Source organism: Triturus cristatus, chromosome 11 (genome assembly GCF_964204655.1).
Source record: "Triturus cristatus chromosome 11, aTriCri1.1, whole genome shotgun sequence".
Classification (NCBI taxonomy): Eukaryota; Metazoa; Chordata; class Amphibia; order Caudata; family Salamandridae; genus Triturus; species Triturus cristatus.
This window is the reverse complement of record NC_140594.1, coordinates 1,160,573,688-1,160,595,034: the sequence shown is the minus strand read 5'-3', so window position 1 is coordinate 1,160,595,034 and position 21,347 is coordinate 1,160,573,688. Positions and strand designations below refer to the sequence as shown.

The 21,347-nt window shown below is 41.9% G+C and overlaps 1 protein-coding gene across 1 annotated transcript in view; it reads right to left on the bottom strand.

Moving 5' to 3' along the window:
• The window catches only part of LOC146788637 (putative cation-transporting ATPase 13A5), a 452,938-nt gene that overhangs the window by 291,398 nt on the left and 140,193 nt on the right, over positions 1–21,347 (bottom strand). Inside the window, exons 8-9 of the mRNA XM_085635829.1 lie at positions 17,018–17,090; positions 12,162–12,293 (exon numbers count right to left, since the gene is read on the bottom strand). Coding sequence (XP_085491955.1) covers positions 12,162–12,293; positions 17,018–17,090 — 205 coding nt within the window. The remainder of the gene's footprint in view (positions 1–12,161; positions 12,294–17,017; positions 17,091–21,347) is intronic.

The following is a 21,347-nucleotide window of genomic DNA, read 5'->3' as shown; positions in this document are numbered from 1 at the left end:
CAGAAGGTTTAATATTGTAAGAAATAAGTATCACATACATTTCAAATACAGTGGGCCCGGATTTAGATAATGCCAGATTCCATGCTGAGATTTTGGATAGTTGAAATTTCCTGAACCAGCCATATACTCACAATAAATTTCATACAATCACGAGTTAGCTTCTCGGAATCTGGAATAGATTGCCAAATTTTCTTACTCTATTCAGTATAGAATTCTAAAGTCAATGTAGTTTAATGCACATAATTAGCACCTTTTGGAGCAAGTGGTCAATGTCTGCCAAGGCTCTTCTTAGAAGCAGGGTGAGGGAGGGAAGGGGAAGGTGCCACCTGGTGAGGTGAACATTAAATGCTACCATATGCCTAGGGAGAATGTCATGTGGTGGCACAGCCCTTTCCAATGTAAATATGCCAAGGAGTTTTCAACCAGAAATTCGTGACCGCCAATTAGGCACCCAGAAACTCATTTTCTTAGAGCATTGGACATCATATAATTGTGGGTGCCAACATGGGAATTTTGTTCCACACTACTCACGATGTGGAACTATAAGGGAAAAGGCAACATAAAATCTAAAGGTTTCAGAGCAGGTGGTAAAGCATGTAGTTCTTACACTGCAAACATTTTGATCTATCTATCTATCTATCTATCTATCTATCTATCTATCTATCTATCTATCTATCTATCTATCTATCTATCTATCTATCTATCTATCTATCTATCTATCTATCTATCTATCTATCTATCTATCTATCTATCTATCTATCTATCTATCTATCTATCTATCTATCTATCTATCTATCTATCTATCTATCTATCTCTCTCTCTATATATATATATACATACTCCATCCCACTCCGGCATCGAAGAAGGCACGTACTCAAAGAAGTAAGGTATGGCTTTCTTTCATAAATCAGGTCTCACCCGACCCCATGGCTAGAGAGACGCGTTTCGGCTTCGCAGAAGCCTTTTCAATCTGATTGGTGCCCTAAACCTGTAAGTATATATAGCCCTTCCCCCAACAAGGCATTTGATAAACAGCAAAGAAATACTATTGCCCTTAAAGCATGTATAGATATGTGACATTTTTACAGATCTGCAAAAATGCTCCTTTCTGAAACGCATAGTGCAGCTAGTAATTCAACACATTTATGGCATTAAAAATGATTAATGAGTGTAAATACAATTGTCCGGGATAATCCCATCAGTGTCGTCTCGTGGGAGAAAATATATCATTGATACATTTGAACAGTGGCACCAATCGCTCTAGAAAACAAAGCCCTTGAAATAACAAAATTACATTCAATTTAAATGCATTAAAGCGTTTGTGACTATTTTAAAAAATGTAAACGTAGAAGCATCTTAGAGCCCTACTCGCTACTTCTAATAACCCTGAGGCCAACAATGTTAGAGGAATGAAAGCTGAGCTACAGAAATAGATGTCACTCTACGTCCAAATGTGCTCACACTTATATGACTGTTTAAGCAAATGAGGCCGGGAGACGTAATGCTAACAGATGCAGAACGGGATTTTAAAGGAAACACAAAGTGTGTAGTTATTCAACAAAATATTGGCTTCCCGTTGCAAACTCATATCCCCGAAAGGACTTCCACTCCCACAATGCGCTAGAGCGAGAAACACACAGTCCTGGGCCTGGATCTTGATGGTCAGCATATGTGTCTCTTAAAGCCGTGGCCAGTAAATATCAATGCATATAGTGAGCATAAGTCAGAGTCTCGTAGCGAAAAAATAGAAAAAGGTAGCCTGAATGTCTTTGACTACGCATAGCACTGAATGAAAGTTAATGAATGGACAAAAAACATGGGGTCGGAGGAGACCAATAAACGATAAATTGCGTGTGCCGAACATTCCTCACCGCATCCGCGTTGGCGTTCGCGGTGCCCAGTCACCAGAGGGCTCCAGTCTCCCGAGTAAGGCATTTCTAAACAGGAGAACCATTAACCCCATGCTGGCAGTCGAAAAAACCGCCTGCTCCGAGGTCGTTGTGTCCCATCTGCTGTCATCCTTAGTCCTCATCCTGGAACCAACTCTGGGGGCTCCACCATTAGCACTCCCATGTTCCTCCAACAAAAAGCGGTCAACGGTAGAGCCACAAGCGACTAGTGTTACGTGATCAGCGTTGAACCGCAGACGCTGTAATTTGATGCATACTCCGTCCCACTCCGGCACCGAAGAAGGCACGTACTCGAAGAAGTAAGGTATGGCTTTCTTTAATAAATCAGGTCTCATAGATATCTATATGTTAGCTACTGCCGGATGCCTATAGGTGGTTATAGTTAAGAACATGTTTTCTTCGGAAAAGCGTATTTTGACTTCCTTTGTCTTTGGCGCTGGTTGACGAATCTCCACAAAACTTTCCATCAAGTGGGGACTGAGAAAAAAGGCGGGTCAAAAAAAGTCTGTTCCCCATAATAATTTCCACTGAGATTTTAGTCACAACTACAGCCTGAACTGCTGGATAGAATTGCACCAAATTATGGCAGTAACGTAGCTCCTAGTCTAGAAAGAATCCTTTAGTTGGTTTAAATACATTCAGTCGTTTTTGCAAAATTAAAAAAAATATATGTTTATATATAGGGATGTGAATTCTCTGAGAATCTGACAGTCCCCATGCTGAAATGTGATTGACTGTCAACACCTCAGCCAGGAAGGGATGGCAGCCATCTTGGGACTCAGCTTCAGCAGAGTCCCACCCAATTTGTTTTAAAACAAAATTAAGGGGCAGGGTAGGAATACCCTGACCCCCCCTAGGCATTTTGGGTCGCTGAGAAGCCAAAGGTTACAGGGATGTTATAGTTAGGCTCAGATTTCACTTGTACAAAAGAAGATAAATTCAGCAGTTATAGTTATTTGAGCTAACTATAACTTAGGCCCAGCAATGCACTGCTTATGACCGCACATATTGCATCACTCATCATAAAATGGTCAGTGACTTCGCTGATGACATCATTCATGACATCTCAAATGACATCACTGATGAAATCATCCAGTGAGTGTGAGTGTTTTCTAAAAGTTTATGAATGTTAAACATATATACCAAGGTACTTCAAAAGTTTAAATAGTATATTTTCTGTACTACTAATGAGTGATGCTATTTCAAACATTTATTATGTGAGTGGCTGTGTGACTGTATGAATCCGTGTTTGAGTGGGTGTCTCAGTGGCTGCATGGGTGTATAAGTGGGTGTGAGAGTAGCTGTATGGATGTGTGAGTGGCTGTATTAGTGAGTGAGTGGGTGTATCAGTGGCTGTATGGGTGAGTGAGTGTCTTTGTGAGTGGCTCAATGGGTGGTAAGTGGGTATGTAAATGACTATATAGAGTGAGTGGATGAGTGAATTGCTGTATTGATGAGTGACTGGGTGTATAAGTGGCTGTCTGTTTGAATGGGTGTTTGGTAAAGTGAGTTGTTATGTGAGTGACTGTATTGGTGAGTGAGTGTCTGTCTAAATGGCTATATGAGTGAGTGGACAGATGTGAGGATGCTTGTATGGATGTGTGAATGGGTATGTAAGGGCCTGTATGGGTGTGTCAGTGAGTGTGTGAGCGCTTGATTGGCTGAGTGAGTGGCTGTGTTAAGAGGCTGTATGGGTAAGTGAGTGGGTGTGTCACTGGTTGTGTAGGTGAATAAGTGGGTGTGTGAGTAGCTGTTTGGGTGAGTATGTGGCTGTGTGAGTGGCTGTATGGGAGAGTGACTGTTTGTATTAGTAGCTGCATGAGTGAGTGAGAGATTGTGGGAGTGGCTGCATGAGTTAGTGAGTGGGTGTGTGAGTAGATCTATGGATGAGTGAGTAATTGTGTGAGTAGTTGTGTGGGTCTGTGAATGGGTATATGAGTTGTTGTCAGGGTGTGTGAGTGGATGTACGAGAGGCTGCATAGAGGTATGAGAGGGTGTGTGAGTGGTTGTGTGGATGATGTTTTCAGTGTTGTTATTTGAAATGTCATCAGTGAGGTCACTGACCATGCCTTGAGTAATGTCATAAACAATGCATTGCAGGGACATAAGTTATAGCTAGCTTAGGTAACTATAACTTCTGAAGTTCTATGATTTTGTACAAGTGAAATCTGAGCCTAACTCTAACGTCCCAGTAACTTTTGTTTTTAATTATATTTCATAACTATTGGAGAAAGGTTCTTTGGCCCCGAAGGCCCCCTAGCATCCAAGGGGATTTAAACCCTCAACAAATAGTTTGCCAGGAAGCGTGTTTGCAGAGTGGTGGAGAAAGGGGGTGGGCCTTCGACAACCTCTCAGCAATCCCACTGTATGGGACCTACTGAAGGTAACAGGAGGGTTTGTTAACCACCAAGGACCCGCTGCATTCAAGGGGACGTCACCCCCTAACAAGGTGCATGCCAGGAGACCCCATAGCTGATTGGTTCACAAAGGGAGCATGGCTTCTAGCAGCTGCCGCATCCCAAAGGGCCCGGCCTTTTTTTGGTTTGATTTTTAATAGGGGATGGGGGTCGCATGTTCCACCTCCCTTGACCAATTTTGGCCCTAGGACCCCATCCCCCAGGGCCTGGTCATTAGGGCACCCAGTCTCACCTTGGACTGTGGGGGAGCCTGAATGCCTCCGCGGTCCCTGCCAGCTATTCACCTCCTGCGCGAGCTAGTATTGCTTTCAGACATAGGGTGCTGCTAAACTTCCAGCTCCAAGTGTCTAAAAACTATTTGTCGGTTTCCATGCCCACTAGACAGTTTATATTTGTAACTGCTTCCCATTGAGGTTTAATTTCTGTGAAAACTATTCCATAATAATACCTCATTTTTTCCAAGACGAGTCAACAGTTTAGCCAAAAATGTACTTTCTACAGAAGGGTTTGAAGGATGACCTAATAAATGCTACCTCATTGGGTTAATGCCTAGTGCATATTTTACACTACAGTTACATAAAGGAACACAAGGTAATGTCTCCTGTGACCGTGTGTGCATGTAATTTCAGCAATGTGATTGTTCCCCAAGCGTCTTCATCCACAAATCTGTGATAACATGAATCCTCATGAAGAGAAGATGATGAGACTACAAAGAGGTAAATCTGGACCTCTTCACTTTATTAACTAAAGAGTAGGGGTCGCACTGCCCCTGTCCTAAGCCTGATTTCGGCCCCCAGGTACCCAGTTCCCAAGGGGTTGACCTCTTGATGCTGGGTTCCCGGGAGCTCACCAGGGCACTTTGCCCCCTCCTCCAGCAGGATCCGGCATTGCTCCAACACGCAGGGAGCAGCTAAAAATGCAAGTAGGAGGCAGGAAACCAGATGAAAAATCCTGTCCCAGCCGGCGGGAGCAGTTTTCCTGCTCCCACTCACTGGGAGCAGACTAATACTTTACTCTTGCTTGGTGGAAGCTGTTAAAGTCCTGCCATGGGTTTTCGAGGTGGAAGTTGAGGTCTCCCAGCAGGGTGTAGTTGGTGGAGGCGATGGCATGTGGGGAGATGATGTCCATGATGGAGTTGGCGAAAGGTCTACGGGGTCCAGGGGGTCGGTAGATGAGGGTTCCACAGAGGATGGAGGTGGGGCTGGCCAGTATCTTTAAGTGGTGGTGTTCCATCAATTCTGTGGGCTCATCGGGGAGTGTGCTCAGGTGGAGGCTGGATTTGTGGATGATGGCGATTCCTCCTCCCGGGCGGGTGGCTTGGTCCTTCCTGGAGATCTTGTATCTTTGGGGGATGGCGATGGCGATGTCCGGTCCCGAGGTGGTGTTGGTCCAGGTTTCGGTGAAGAAAGCTACATCCGGGGTGGTCCCAGATTTCGGTGGCGTGTTTGTGGAGGGATCGGACGTTGAAGAGGATGCAGTGCAGGGTCTTTGGTTCGGTTGTGTTCTTGCGGGTGGGTTGTGCTGGGTCCATGTTCCTGGCGGTGCTGCAGGTGTGCCGGCAGCGGTGAAAGCTGAAGGGTCCGTGGGGGTCAGCTGGTGATGCTAGCTTGCAGTTGTTGTTGCGGCCTGGGTTGAGTGTGTGGAGTGCCACTGGGTCGTAGCGTTGGTGAGGTGGAGGACCAGGGTTCCTGGCACTGGTCGCGGTCGGGTTGCAGACGGGCGCAGACAGGCTTGCCTTTGGCGTGCCTTCGGTGTGCCAGCAGCGTGCCCGCTATGCGCGTCCGCTGCGAGCCCACGCAGCGGCCGCCATTAGGTTGGGGTTGGGGAGGGCTGGGCAGCTGGGAGGCGGGAGCAGGGGGGAGCTGGATTGGGCCGGTCGTGCTGAGGGGGAGGGGCCGCGGGGGCAGCAGTGGCGGGGAAATAAGGGATAAAGGAAATAAAGGAAAAAGGGGAAAATAAGCAGAAATAAGGCACAAAAGAGCAGAGATGCAGAAAAGCGCAGAAAGGTGAAAAACTAAAGAGGGTAGAAAAACGAGTGAAAACGAGTGAAAGAGAAGAGCGAGTGAAAGGAGACAGAGGTCCATTGGACCACCAGGGATGAGGCACATGGAAACCTGCAGGTGGAGGAGGGCCTCGATCACCAACACTAGAGAGTGCAGGGGCAGGCCTCTCTTAATGGTGGATCTGTGAGGGTGGGAGAGCACTTTCAGCAAGCTCTACTTTGATTTGTTTAATATGTGGATTCAATGGTTTCCTTCATTAATAATAAGCCCCTTTACTAGGTTAACTCTCATAGGCTGTTAGCAGTCACTCAGAATACCTGTGACCAGCCACACCTCACTGGGCCACATGTTCTAGGCGCAGAAGCTGTCTTCTGTGTTTGGGTAAGCATATTTAGCAAACAAAAGAAAACAAAAACCTCTGCTCTGCAGGGGAATTTAAAAGAGGGACTATTGAGATATTTTTACCTTTTGGGAAACAATTTTACCCACCCATTGCTAATCAGGCATCAGATGCATGGGCTTACTTTAGGATGGTGCTGACCTTCCTTCCAGTGCAGCCATCTTTGTAAAGAGACTGGCCAGACAGCATGATGCTGGCATGGGTCAAATAAGAATTACCAACACATTAACAGTTACATGTAGGAGGAAAAGGCTACAGTATCCAATTCCTCACCTCTTGCTCGTCCCACAGGCAGCTGACAGGCTGCTTAACAGTTGTTTGTCTGAAACATTTTATATTTGGAAAAGATTTATGAGAGCGTGGTCAAATTTACAAAATTTGAGCGGAGGGTTCAGATGTCCCAAATGGTTGCAAGGTTGTGAGAAATGAAAACTGTAATACTTTACGTAGTCAAGATATTATGAGGGTTGGGACATGTGGATCAATCCAATTAGCTCTTGTAACTTGACTTTCAGTAAACACCTGCTGTACTTAAGGTTAGAATTCCTCTGATATTAAAATGGGCAGATGAAGGGATGGCGATTTATGGGTATTTTTGCAAAGTCAAACTGGTTTGAACTGAACATTTACTCCCTGTATTGTCAAGGCTTGGGAGCTTCCAGGAATCCTAAGTCTGAATCAAATAATTTTAGCACTGTGGGCTCAGTCACAAAAGTAACTTACTCTTTTGGGTAAATTACACTTTTGAGTATGTTTATTACTTTTTGGCAATTCACAAAATCAGGATGTACATTTACACTAAATGTGTATTTACATGTCTCCACCAAACCAAAGTGCATGGGAGCTATTCACAAACATTGGGAATGATTCACAAAGTTGACTTACACTTTTGAGTAATTTACTCAGATTTTGTGAATAGCCACAAGTAGAACACTTTCTCAATCATATAAGAGTAAATTACACATTTGCTCACACGTGTAATGTAAAATGTGTGAATAGCCCCAGCAGTTCGTGAATAGCCCCCTGGCTCTTCAATTTGGTGGAGACATGCAAGTTACAGTTTTGGAGTAAATTTACAATCTGATTTTGTGAACAGCCAAGACGCTGAAAACTTACTTAAAAGTGTACATTACTCAAATGTGTAAGTTACCTTTGTGTATCAGGCCCAGTGTGTTTAGACTCTCTAGAGCCCCTACCACAGTTTTGGCCTGACTAGTGTCTTCCATAGTTGAAGAAGGGCAGCAGTGTTATTTAACCATCCTAGATTCTGGTTAATGATTCCTTGTCAGAGGATTATAAAAACACATTTAAAACTTAACAGGGCACATTAGGATAAAACAGATAAAATAGAATTCAACACACCTACTGCAGTACAGTATAATTAAATCACCTTACAATAATGCTGTTAATAAACACAGCATGATAAAAGAAACAGATCACTAACACAGCAAAAAACACACAACATATATGTACTATCATTCTTGTCACACATTAATACATCTAGAATTCTGGTTTCACAATATAGTGGTGTAAGATGTTAGGAGCAAGCACTGCCTTAACATGGCACCAACGACAGGAAAGAAATGCTATTCATAAATATTTTGTGAACTTACCCTTAGTTTCCCATTAGCCAGGAGGCCTCTACCTGTTAGGCAGAATGATGTGGAATGTCTTTGTTGTGCTTGATTGCATGTGTAAACGCTAATAACAGCATAATTATGGGTTCCTCGTAATATACCGACCCATGTGTAAACTCCTGCTTACACATGGGTCTGATTTACAAGTTTGAAGGAATATAAGGCATCCGATAATTATCAGATGCATTAAATAACTCAACCTTTTCTAATTTGAAGCAGGTTAAACCTGTTCAAATGTAACTGTAGAAAACATTTGGGGCCCAATTCACAAGGGTAAACTTACACGGAAGTGTACATTTACAATTGTTTGCTATCCTCAATGGGATTTATGAGTAGTGTCTTTGCAAGTTTCCGCACATAAAAAGACATATATTTTTAAGTGCGGAGACCCTGCACTTGAAAAGATACTCTTCTTAAAACCCTTTGTGAATGGCAAACAATTGTAAAGTTACACAAAATTGTAAGTTTACATTTGTGAATCAGGCCCATGATATCTAACATATTATATGGATTTTGATTCTTTAAACACCAAAATCCACATGTTATATCCCATGAACCCATAATAGGTGTTACTTGTTGCACCCGATAAACAACAAACCCCATGGTATGGGTATTTATCATGGGCGATGAATAACATGTTAGGCCATAAACAGGCCCAATGTGCAAGGGTTAAAGGTGCCAGTGAGCTCTGACCTAAGAAAAGTGTTTATTTTCCCATTTTGGATTATGTCATAAAGCTCACAAGTCAACAGTGGCTTCTCAAAATGTCAATGTTTGTTAAGAGACTAGGGGTAGATACTTGAGGGACATCCAGGGAGTAAGTTATGAGTATCTGCCAAGGAAATGATAGTGTATTCCCCACAAGATCCCATGTGGAGTCCACAGTGCTCACAGAGCAAACTTAGAAAGGAGTACAGGAAGGAAGATTCTACTTCATGTGAAAAAGGAGGTTCTCTGCTGTGAATGGGAAAATAAATACAAGAGTAGCTGTGTTGATTACTTAGCCTTTGTTGCTGCCTACAAGAAATTGTGCAGGGGTTATAGAACACAGCTTCCTTAACCAGTGCTCAATTGTAAAAGACTAAGGGGCCGATTACGATGTCTGAAGGACTGCAACCGCCTGCTATGCGGTGGAGGTCCGTCCATATGCCGACCGCGAGTTTTCCCCGCCAAATTAGGATGACAGGGGGAATCTCACCGAGACCGTGGTGGTTGCAAAGACCATCTGCCACGTAACCGCCACAGGCAATCCTCACGATTGCCTGGTGGAGCGGTCTCCACCAGTAAAATGGTGGCGTGACTAGCAGGCACCGTCCGCCACATTACGATGATGGCTGGAGACAGCTTTTCCACGGAGGTGGAACTGCCATGGAAAGACTGGTGGAGATTGGGTTTAGGGGCCCGTTGCTGGCCCCCCCTTGTGTTGGGGGAGGTGAAGGTGCACTTGGGGGGTACCTATGGTACCCCCTACATTTCACAGCACTAAATGGCAGGCACCGTGTGGTGCCTGCCACGTAGTGCTGTGAAATGCACAACATTGCATTTTAGCATCGCAGTGGGTGCTGCTGTCAGCAGCAACTGCCACAATGTTAAAATGCAGGATCCGACCCCCACGGTGGCGGTCGCATCCTGATCCGGTGTGCGGGACCACCGCATGCATGACAGACGGTCTCAGTTTACGCCAGGATGGCGGACGGACTCCAGTCCATCCGCCATTCTAATGTGCCCCTAGGTGCCCAAAGCTCAGCTCTGGCGATGCTATTAAAAATCAGCGCACCAGTATAAAAGCTTTACAGTGACAAACTCACCTCAAGCCTCTTTAATCCACTACAGACCCTGCTGCCCCTATATTTCACTCAAGCCAGTACTTGCTTTCTCCCTTTGTGTCCCTTTTTCTATCTTTTCCGACCTTCTTTCTCATTTAGGTGTTTTTCTCTCTCTTGCTCACGATCAATATGAAATGAGGAAAAATATGAGTTGGTCCCCAAAAATGACTACCGGCAACCACCGGCTAAAATTAGGCACTGTCCCTAACACATCTGCAGGGATCAGGGGGATTCACTGTCCCTAACCTTAAAGTCCTGCCTTACCATTGTTACCTTAAATTTCTGATTTTACTAGATTTTGGAATTTCTTTGGGACAGGATTTTCTTGTAAATTGTTTATAACATTTTACTGGAAAATGCCAATATTTAATATATTGAAAACTATGCCAGTAAACAAGAGGATCTTGCTGAAAAACGTGTGACTATGTCAAACTCAACATCTGGCACATCCCTCTCTGAGATTTTTAATCACTGACCAAAGTTGCAGACCAAATGTATCTGTGTTGTATCTTGCTGAATTGTAGTTTTCGCTGTTGACCTACTTAGATGCGCTGATTTCCATTAAGGTTTTATACACACTGACCATAGCTAGTCTTCTCAGATAATGTTCTGTGTTGAAAAATGGAGTGTTCAGAACCTTTTTTGAAGACCTTAAATGAGGGCAAGAGACTGAGAGGTGGAAGATAAGATTACCAAAGAAGACGGCCTTGATGAGAAAATTTGCTTTCACCTTAGGGCATGAGTTTTGACACAAGTTTGGAGTAGAGTAGTTTGTAGGAAGTTACCTTTACTTGTAAGGTCCCTAAACTGACAGTGTTGAGAGATTTTACAGGTAAGGTGTGAAGGAGGTATACAAGATTAAAACCCCAAATTTTGAATTGGATCTAGATTGTAACAGGGAGCCAGTACATAGCTTTTTGATCAGAGATTAAATTGCCTGTTTTGTGGTGTCAGATTAAAACATATGCAGAATTCTAGGCTCCTTGAATATGATCTTATCTAGTAGCCCTCAGATGAGAGTTGATGGCTACCAGCACGGTTAGTGGCTAATAAGGGCATCAGGTGTCTCTTATTATTTAACTGATTGAAACAGTGGCTTACTATGGCACTGACGGCTTACTATGGCACTGACCAGGATATTAAGTGAAAGATCTGAGGCAAAGTTCAACCCATAGCCTTTCGACCATCTTCCATTGAAAAATCTTCCTTCTCCCACCTGACTTTCATGAGTGGGATTTTTCCAGTTTTCTGTCTTTCCCAGACATGACTGAAACAACGTAATCATTGTTTTTTTTGTTTTCTAACTACCATGTTATTTATTACATTGTTATCTTTAATAATGTTCGATTTTTATTTGAATTGTTAATTTTGTTGAACCCAATCACTTGAAGCACAATTTTAGTAGGTCTGTCGTGTTGCTCAAGCTCCACTTGCAAAGAGGCGCCAAGGACTGAATTTATGAACAACTGATTTGCCCTTATAGGATCTTATTTTGCAGTTGCTCCGGTGTTTATATCTAATATCAAGAGTGTGCCCTTTCTCTCCAAAGTCTACCAGTCTAATTTCATCCCATTTCAATATATCCTATTAAAACCTAAGCTAGTTTTCTTTTGCAGGGACAGCTGCTCCCAGACACAGAAAACATTAAATGGGATATTAAGCAAAGAAAATAATTTTACTGATGCTTCATATGTCATATATTGCATGTGCTAGGAACTTGCTACCTGTGTTCCTCTAATGGTGGAGAATGGTTTATCCAATTAAACAGAAGCATAAATATGGACTTCCGCCAACCATAGATGTATTAAACGAGGTGCAGAAATGTAGAATATTCGGGGATTTGCACATGTGAATTGAGATTCCTAAAGATATGGTACTCATCGATGACACAGCAACTATTTATTGCCTACCTGTAATCATACCATTATGGATACAATACTTGCAAGGATGCCCTAATCAGTATAATACCGGTAAGCATGCCCTCGTCGACAATGCAGCTCCCATTAATGAGTATGGCATCACATGGAAGGTAAAGTTTCTTTCCTGGTAAAAGGAAGACATCTCCTGGGACCAGATGACGAGATTCAATCTCTTTACAATCTAAGAAAATAAATATAATGAAAAGAGAGAAAATTCAAAAATCTTTGTATTTTATTTACTTCACTAACCAATAAGGAAGGACTTAATGTTAAAAGTATGTAAATTAAAATGCAAATCATTTGTAACAAATACACAGAACAGAAAAAAGTTTTAGCAAATACATGTCTCAAAATCTCAAAAGATATTCTAAGCAAAGTTAAGCATGGCACTCTTTCCCTAGCCGGCAACTAGGCTGGAACTTGAGGTTTGGATATGAAGTATTGCCTTTCTGTTCCAACTGTGTACTCCATCAATGCTGTTAATGTTATGTATTTCAACAAAAATTATCATCTGAAAGTTGTTATGAAGCTCAGTGATACACACCAAGATAAGTCTAGAAAGGATTTATTGTCAAAAATGTTTCACAAAATTACAGAGGTAAAACGGTGAAGTAAACTTACCATGGTCTCCCCAATTGATCTGGTCCTAATGACTCTAGGATGAACAGACTCCAACATGCAGAATCCAGACCACTCATTATGAGATATATTTTTTTAACTTTCTTTAAAAAATGCAATTTACCAATTAAAAACAAGAAACGTTTGGCAGCTTCTTTGAACGAGGCTATATTAACCAAACTTCATTAAAAGAAAAAAACAGGACAATTTAAATTGCGGTTAAATGAATGGAAATATAAACTTTTGACACCTGAAGGAAGATGAATGGAAAAAACTAGACAGTGTTGCCAGATAGGGTGCAGCCATACAAGGCTGAAACACAGCCAGAGCACCTGATGGATTCTCATTCACCAATATCCCATCATATGCTATCAATCGCCATTCCAAAAAATCTTTTTAAAGACGCGTAGGCAACTACTACAGGAGCAGTTCAATACCTTGTTCTTCACACCCAGAGGAGTGTCATCATGATTTAAATAAATATTCCCCCGAAGGATAAATAGGATTACAAGTAGCAAACTATACATTTAACTACTGGTAATCTCCCTTGATAATTATAAACACTAATGTTGTGAGGTACAACTGGGCAGCATACAAGTCTCCATTTTAGTTGCACGTTTAAACTTGGCACCTTTTTTTAAAGAGTGACTTTTTACTTTTTACATGCCTTGCACTTCCACAATTGCACACTTAGAAATGATTCTGCATACAGCACATGTCATATTAATCATGTTATTATGTCGTTCATTCACTCTGTTCAAGGCTAAGGAACATTGAATATGATGCGCTTGCATTGAGTTGTACGGTAGGAGACAACTCAAAGTCTCAAGACAAACAAACTCTGCAGATGAGTACTTTGGATGACAATATCCTGGAAGGCTGTGCCTGAGATGCAGCCTCGCTGCCTCGAGCCTAAATCCTGCATAGGGCGGTAGCCTCCTCTACACCAGACCAGCTTCCTGATACATCAGACATAGGTATGGGGGGCTGGCTTGTCCCAGGAGGTCTGGCATAGGCTGCTCCCGCTAGGCTCTTGAAAGTGTAGGTAGTACTAGGATAGGAGTATAACTATAATCATAATCAGACTGTAAGGCTATAATGGTTAAAATGTTTATCTTTTTCTCCATTCTTGCAATGCTGGTTACAATGGTTTGCTTGATCTTACTAATAATTGCAGTTCATGCTTTTTACACAAGAATAGAACTGTTTTAATAAATGTTTGAAAAGCCAGTTTGTATCTTTCTTGTGTCTCTCATTGAGCATGCATGAGTAACAACTAACAAAAAAAGGGTAGATCTGTCACCACGATTTCCTTGGGGAATTAGAGAGGTCGTGTTCTGAGGTTGCGGATACCATCTGGTACCCTGGTAAGGTTAGGGGTCCAGATGGGCACTGTGAGCTTCCTAGGAATTAGACCATCCTACTCAGATGATACGTGTGGAATAAGTCCCCATATTCTGATGGTTATTTTACTCAGATGCAAAGTTCTACCTAATTTATAGGAACTTTATGACATAGCGCCATCAATTTTATAGTTCAGGTACTTATTTAATGGGTCTCCTGAGTAGTTCAGGCATGTGCCCAAGGACCCTATTCCCTTTTAGGGAGACATCTGTGATGTTGGGGATTAATCACCTCAGCTAAATAGGAAACCTTTATTTCTGACTTTAGGTTGTTTATGAAGGGATCACGCTACTATAGGTTTTCCCTTCTCTTACTTCCGTTCATTAAATATGGTTCAAGCAGTAGTTATTTCTGTGAATTACAGACAAGCTGTAACAACAATGTTACAACAACAAGGGCTTCCTCTTGCAGGGAAGTTGTTACCTTCATGGTAGGGACCCACGTAGCATATAGAACAGAGGTATTCTATACATAGGTCACATTTACTGCAGCAGATGCAATGCACAAACATTTCACAACTACACTGCAACTGTATTACCAGGCCAATACAGAGCCTAAGAATATTAAGAAATTCCATTAACATATCAGGAATGACACTAAATAGCAAAGCATCCTTAAGCATTTCGAATCAAATTTAAAAAACAAATGTGCTTCATCCAAAAGAGGTTTTTCAAAAATACTTGATCCACTTGAGCCACAGGCTTAGAATCAAGTCAAGACAGTAATGTCTTGTGACTATATCAAAAGACCACCCAGTAGGCATGGGCGAAATATAAATTATGTTAGTGTAATTCAAGAATGTGAGAAATTGAGTAGTTGGTTGACTGGGGTGGGAGCCTTAGTCAAGCAACAGCCACGGGCACAAAAGGGCTAATGGCAAGAAAATGCCAACTTTTTAAATGTGACATTTTCAAAATTGTAATTAAACGTCCAACTTTACCATTAGAGACGATTTTTCATTACAGTTTCGTATACACCAAACATGAACAGGTGACCTGGTCCAAATCTAAGGTTAACCCATATTAAATGTGCTAAGTCAGCTAATGTTATCCAAAGGGACAGATAGGCCTCACAGTAGTGAAAAACAATTAAGGTATTTTCACTACGAGGACATGTAAAACTTAAAAGTGCATGTCCAATCTTTTGATTGCAATGCACCCTGCCTTATGGGCTATCTTAGGGGTGACTTCCATGCAATAAAATGGGAGTTTAAGGCATGGCAAGCGGGATATATTGCCAAGTTGAATTAATAGTTTAAACTGCATTCAGGCTGCGATGGGAGACTTGGGACTTATTTTTATGCGACTGCCTTGGGGGGAGGCACAATATGTGCTGCACGCTCACATTTAGCATTTAATTCGCAGACCTTGGCTAGATGGTATACCACTCTACAAGGGAACTATAACCAAAGTAATCATGTCAGTTAGGTGTAAGCCAATCAAACCATGATTAATGACAAGAGCATAGCACAGCACTTTAGCAATGATTAGCTGTGGTAAAGTGCACAGAGTCCTAATAAAAAAAAGTAAATTCAAAAAACATGGAGGGTGAAGGCAAAATATTTTTTTGGGTGACCCTACAGAGAGAGCCAGGTCCGACAATGTAACTTCAGGAATTCTGCCTTACGCTTGTTAAGCAAAATAACTAGAAATTAAACCTTGATGACACTTCTCATAATTACACACCATTCGCTGAATTGTTTACGTGCTCTTGTTGAAAAGAATCCACATGCCCAAAATTGATATACAGATGTATTCAAAACTAAAAAATTTGCATGAAATGAAGTATTTACATTTAGCATAATTGCACATACTTTTGCATAGTTTTGCCATAATTTCACTGCACTATGTGACAGCAAATCAATCAAATTCCGCACACCCCTCCCTCCTGCGAGCCCCTTTACAGAATTTCTGAAAAGAAACAATACTAAATAAAGCACTGGTTACAGCTTTAGTATCAATAGAATATGATTTTTCAAATTTTAGTTCACAATACACCTCTGCAAAGATGCTAAATTGTCCCCCTTGTGCGGTTGGAGATGTGTTGTGGTGGAACATTAGTGCATTGCAGCAGAAATTACACAAAAGTCTACTTGGAGGAACTAAAAGTCAGTATTGAAGGGTACAGCAGTGGAAAATATTGAGACAAAAGAGGTATCTGGGAAGGCATTGCCCTAGGAACTACTCTAAAAGTGTGAAAAGTTGCCACTGCAGGAAGATTTGAGATAAAGAAAACTATGCAGGATAACACAGTTTCAAGGAGCCAATCTTCCACATCTCTTTATCCTTGTGCCATCTTCATATCCCTAACCCAGTTAACAGCACTAAACAGACTCTTTAACCTAACTCTACCACAATCTCTTTCCTTAATCGTAACAGGTATATTTGTAAATCAGTATTATTCTTAGACGTTGCAGTGCACTGTAATGGCTCCCTGGTCCCCAACGCTCGTCCCATATTAATCTATAGTATGCATAGTAGTTTACCACCTGACAACTTCATCTCTGTGAAAAAATGTGATTCTTAAATTGTTTGTTTCTTCCAAATAACTGACTCCCTCTATCCCTAGAGGTATAGATATCTACACTCAGTCACTGGCAACCTCAGTGACCCTTCAGATTGATTTTGATTGATACCACATCTCCATTCTCAATTAGTGCACAATTGTGTAGCTCTTTTTCAGTTCTTCAGATCTCTAGTGCAGTATTTACAAAGCCATCTCTCAAATCTTCAGATCCTCAGATTCCTCAATTAAGAATGTTAGCCCCTGATGTCCACTTTTCATGCCACGGCCTACTGAATCACTTGCATATCTAACAAGAACCACATTTCAACTCTTTCTTGGCTGCACTGGCTGCCCCTTGAGGCCTTAATTGTAACTTACCTCCATCTTTTTGACACACAGTAACGATGACGCTGTTGTGGGCCTCAACGAGGTTATGAAGGTTGATGGATTGCTGTGGAGTTAAGAGTTAGAAGGAGCAGAGTTACAGACCTGAGAACTACACAGCACAGGGGCATGTATGCCAGTAATCCCACTCACTGAAGACGCAATCACTACAGCAACCAGCACTTATTTCCAAAGACCTTACCACAGTGCGGCAGATCAGTCTTCCTGTCAGACTATAAGAATTAAATTGCATGTGGTCTTCCTAAAATATCACATTTTAATTGTAAAATGTTATTTAGATGGGTGGAAGATCTCTAAAATCTAATTAATGCAGCAATGCAAGGGACACATCCATCTTATTATTCAGACGAATAATACCTTCTCAGTGTTTTCTCAGCTCCCAATCAAACGTCCTATTATCTGCACACGTCGCCTTGGCCTGAGCACAATGATAATTCTTTGACTAATTCCAGCCCTTAACTTTCTTGTCCATGGTCCAGATGATATAATTTATCACTGCTGTGATACTCCGGCCAGACCTCAGAGCATCCAAAAGGAAGTGGCTGCAACCAGTATCAGCTTAGGTGGATCTGATTATATCTCTCATAAGCTTAGAAGATTGTACTGAGTTTTCTTCAAAAAGATGACTACCGTCAAAGCCCTTTGGTCTGATGTATACTTTAGTGGGTGACCAACCATCTGCTAGGGTGGTGGAGGTCTTTCCTATGCCACTCTGCCTGGACAAGAGCTAGCGATCTCTGTTGGCCCTGTGTAGATCCTTGTGCCTTAAAAGTAGCTAGCGTCTTGGATTCATCCCCAGAAGGCATGTTTCAAGAGGTTCCTCACCAAAGATTTGTTTTTCAAAAAACAAACTTTCAAATTGGGAATCTCTTTTCAAACCACAAGATAAATGACCCTGACACCCTAGGAACTTTCTTCCAAGCTGTGGGAGTAATTTTTCTATTTTTCATATTCAGTACCACCACAGGTTTCCTGGTGGTCCCTAACAGAAAAGATAGGCCAGACTGTTCATTGGAAATAGTGCTGATGATAAGTTAATATTGTGTGAAACAATATTGCAAGTCGTTAAAATCATTACAGTAATATTGTCATGTCTTTTATACCACGGAATCTTATATAGCAGGTAACATCTTTTTTTGTAGATTTATTTTAATATTGTTATATTTAAGATTCAATGGAGGTTTAATGCAATAGTCATTTTTTTTATCATTCAGAAAGTATGCTTAATTTATTTGATTTTTTTATTCAGCATGGTAAACTGTGGTAATTCATCATCATCATAAAATCTTGATTCGATTACAAGAGCAACCATAAAAGAGCATAAAAACACAACATGTACAGTCATACATAAAACGTGTCCAGAGATTACAAATAGTTAAATGAATTATCAAGCAATAAAGGACATAAAAATTCCACACTAACAATATTACATTAATCAGTTGGGTCTAGTGTTATGTTGTTTCCTACTATCCAGTAGGAGCTGAGCATTTGTTGGGCAACATAAACATAGGGATGGTGCCATACTGATTCCGTGCACCCCACAGGACATGTCGCCCTAGAGACCAGCTAGCCCAGAGTGCCACCAGATGCACCCCTAAACCTAGACAGGTAGCAAATGGTTTTGGCAACCACAGAACATGACAACCTTGAGACTTCCCAGGGTTCGTGGTAACAGATCTAGAACCCTTTAGCTCAGTCACTCATGCTCTCTTTCTCTCAGAGAAATATACAAAGAATACACAGAGGAGAGTTTTCAATATTTATTGAACCAACATGATTTTTGTATAAAAAATATGTGCACAATGATCAATAGACAGAAGCAGATAAAAGTGATTAGCAATATAAGGACAGTGAACAGAATTAAAAGTTCCACCATCTTGCTAAAACAATAAATGTATATATAGCGTACTCCTACTATGCGTTCCCTAACCTAGATCCCTAGGGTATATGTATGTGTTCTGCCAAGAATCCCCAACTGGATGATCTTACCCTCATCCCCAACTTGGTCCCAGGTTGGACATCCCTCTTGCAGAGGAATCAGCAAGCAGAAGGGCTGAGATTTCAGCGGGGTGCTCAAGTGCTCCTCTGCCTAAACCCTGAAATGTTTGTTTATTTATATAAAAAAAAACATCCTTGCTCTTGAGCCGAAACCTTATTCAGGCCGACATTGTAATGATCTATTAACCTGTCTCAAATTTAAAGGAGACAGGGGCTCATTTACAAGTCCTGTGTGCCACCGGAACATCACTTTTTGTGATCTTCCGGGGTTGCACAGGTCTTACCCACATCTACATGGCCACATAAAGCCACCCTGAATGGCTTTTCATGATCTTTAGTGAGGCAACGCAGTGTAAGTCGCTGAGTTGCCTCACACTATGATGGGGAGGCAAGTCATGGGTGTTATTGTGGGTGTTTCCAAGTAGCACCCATGGCATTTGTCACATTCCTAGATTTACAATAGGTTGTAAACCTGGTAATGCATCAAAAGCATATGCATCCCCAGTGGAGGAGTAGGGGAGGTGCAACAAGGAGAAATAACATTATTAATGCTCGTTTTTTCCTCTTTCTATGCGTGCTGCATTCAGCAGCAGAAATAGAAAGAGGAAACCACCTCCATCGATTGTTTTTGTGCAGGAAGGCAATACAGGCACCCCTGCACCATGGTACACACCTTCCTGCACAAAAGCAATCAGCCCTACAATGCAGGGGTGCCTGCATTGGCGCATGGCAGTCAATTGAGCACCAGTGCAGGGAAAGAGGACAGGAATGAGCCATATCTGATAGATACAGTGCATTCCTGCCCTTTCCTTTTGCGATAGGACAGTGCTGCAGGAAGGCTTGTGGTGCCGCCCCATGGTACAATATGGCAAATGAGGGCCTCCGTGAGTGAGGAATCAAACATATGTCAGTTTGACCTTGGTTGGCAGAGGCTGCCTTCACATAAGCAATCCAGGGGATTCTGTTCATGTGGTCAAGTGACTGGCAGTCTAAGAGAATCTGTCTATTCAGCTTGTGTCCCTCACTGGACCAGATCTTGATCCAACACATCAAAGGTCTGAGGGCAACTAAGTCAGCTAAATAACTTAATCCAGGCTTTTCATGGATGGAGAAGACCAGAGTGCTCTTAGGGACCTGCACCAGCCATCTTAGAAATTTATTTTCGGCGGTCTGAATTTTGCTGGTCTTCAAGTACCCCCATACCTCACTGCCACACAGAACCTGTGAGACACATTTAGCCTGATAGATCTTAAGTAAGATGTGTGGCAACCAAGAATCCAACCTACACACAAAGCTGGCCACTGCCCCTATGGCCTTAACAAACTCACATTCTCTTCCATCAATCAGGGGCTTCCATTTGTTTTTCACATCAAATAATGCCCCGAAATAGGGAAAGGCTGAGACTTTAGCCGGGGTGTGGCTTGAATACCTTAGAGCCAGAGGACCGTAGGCCAACTACCATGACATATGATTTTGTAAAATGTACTGCCAAATCCAAACTACCCATAGAGGTACCAAACCTGCCCAATAGCAGCTGCAGCCCCACAGTGGCGCGTGCCATGAGAAATGCATCATCGACGTATAATAATACCGGGAGTGATCTCATTACCAGCCTCAGACAATCTGCCTGGTCAGAGAGAAGGGCTTGCTCAAGACCATTAATGTACAGGGTAAACAAAAAAGGTGAAAGGATGCACTCTTGGTGAACACCCCTACTTGTACCAGGTACAGTCTGCACCCTGCGAAAAGCGCACCGATGCCTAGGTACCAGAGTGCAGGTCTGCCTATGCATTGTAAAAATTAACCAACACTGTGGCAGTAAAGCCAGGAATGGATAGCTTCAGCCCCAGCAGCATGTTTGCATCCTATTTCAGATTCTTTACATGCTCACATAAAGCCACCGCAAAAAAAGTTATTGTTATGTCAAGTCAAGTCAAAAAGCTTTATTTCGATGAAAATTGTATCATAAAAGCATTGACAAACAAACATAAAAGGTACAATTTATTGAAAAGGAAGCATATAAAACAAGTGTTAATATCTGGGGATGGACTAACCATCTGATTGTTTTACACCAGCCTAAAATAAATTGCAGTGTTAGGGACTTCCATTAGTAAAAGATTTAAAATATGATCATTATAAATAATTAATAAATATCAAATATCATTAAAAAAAAGAACTAAAGGTATCCCTAAAGCTTTTGTACAGTAAAATCAAGGTTAAAAAAGTTGAACAGGATCATGTAATGAGACGGAGGTGTTTGCTTCTAATGTTCCATGACCACCCCAGAAATTTAGCCACACCACAA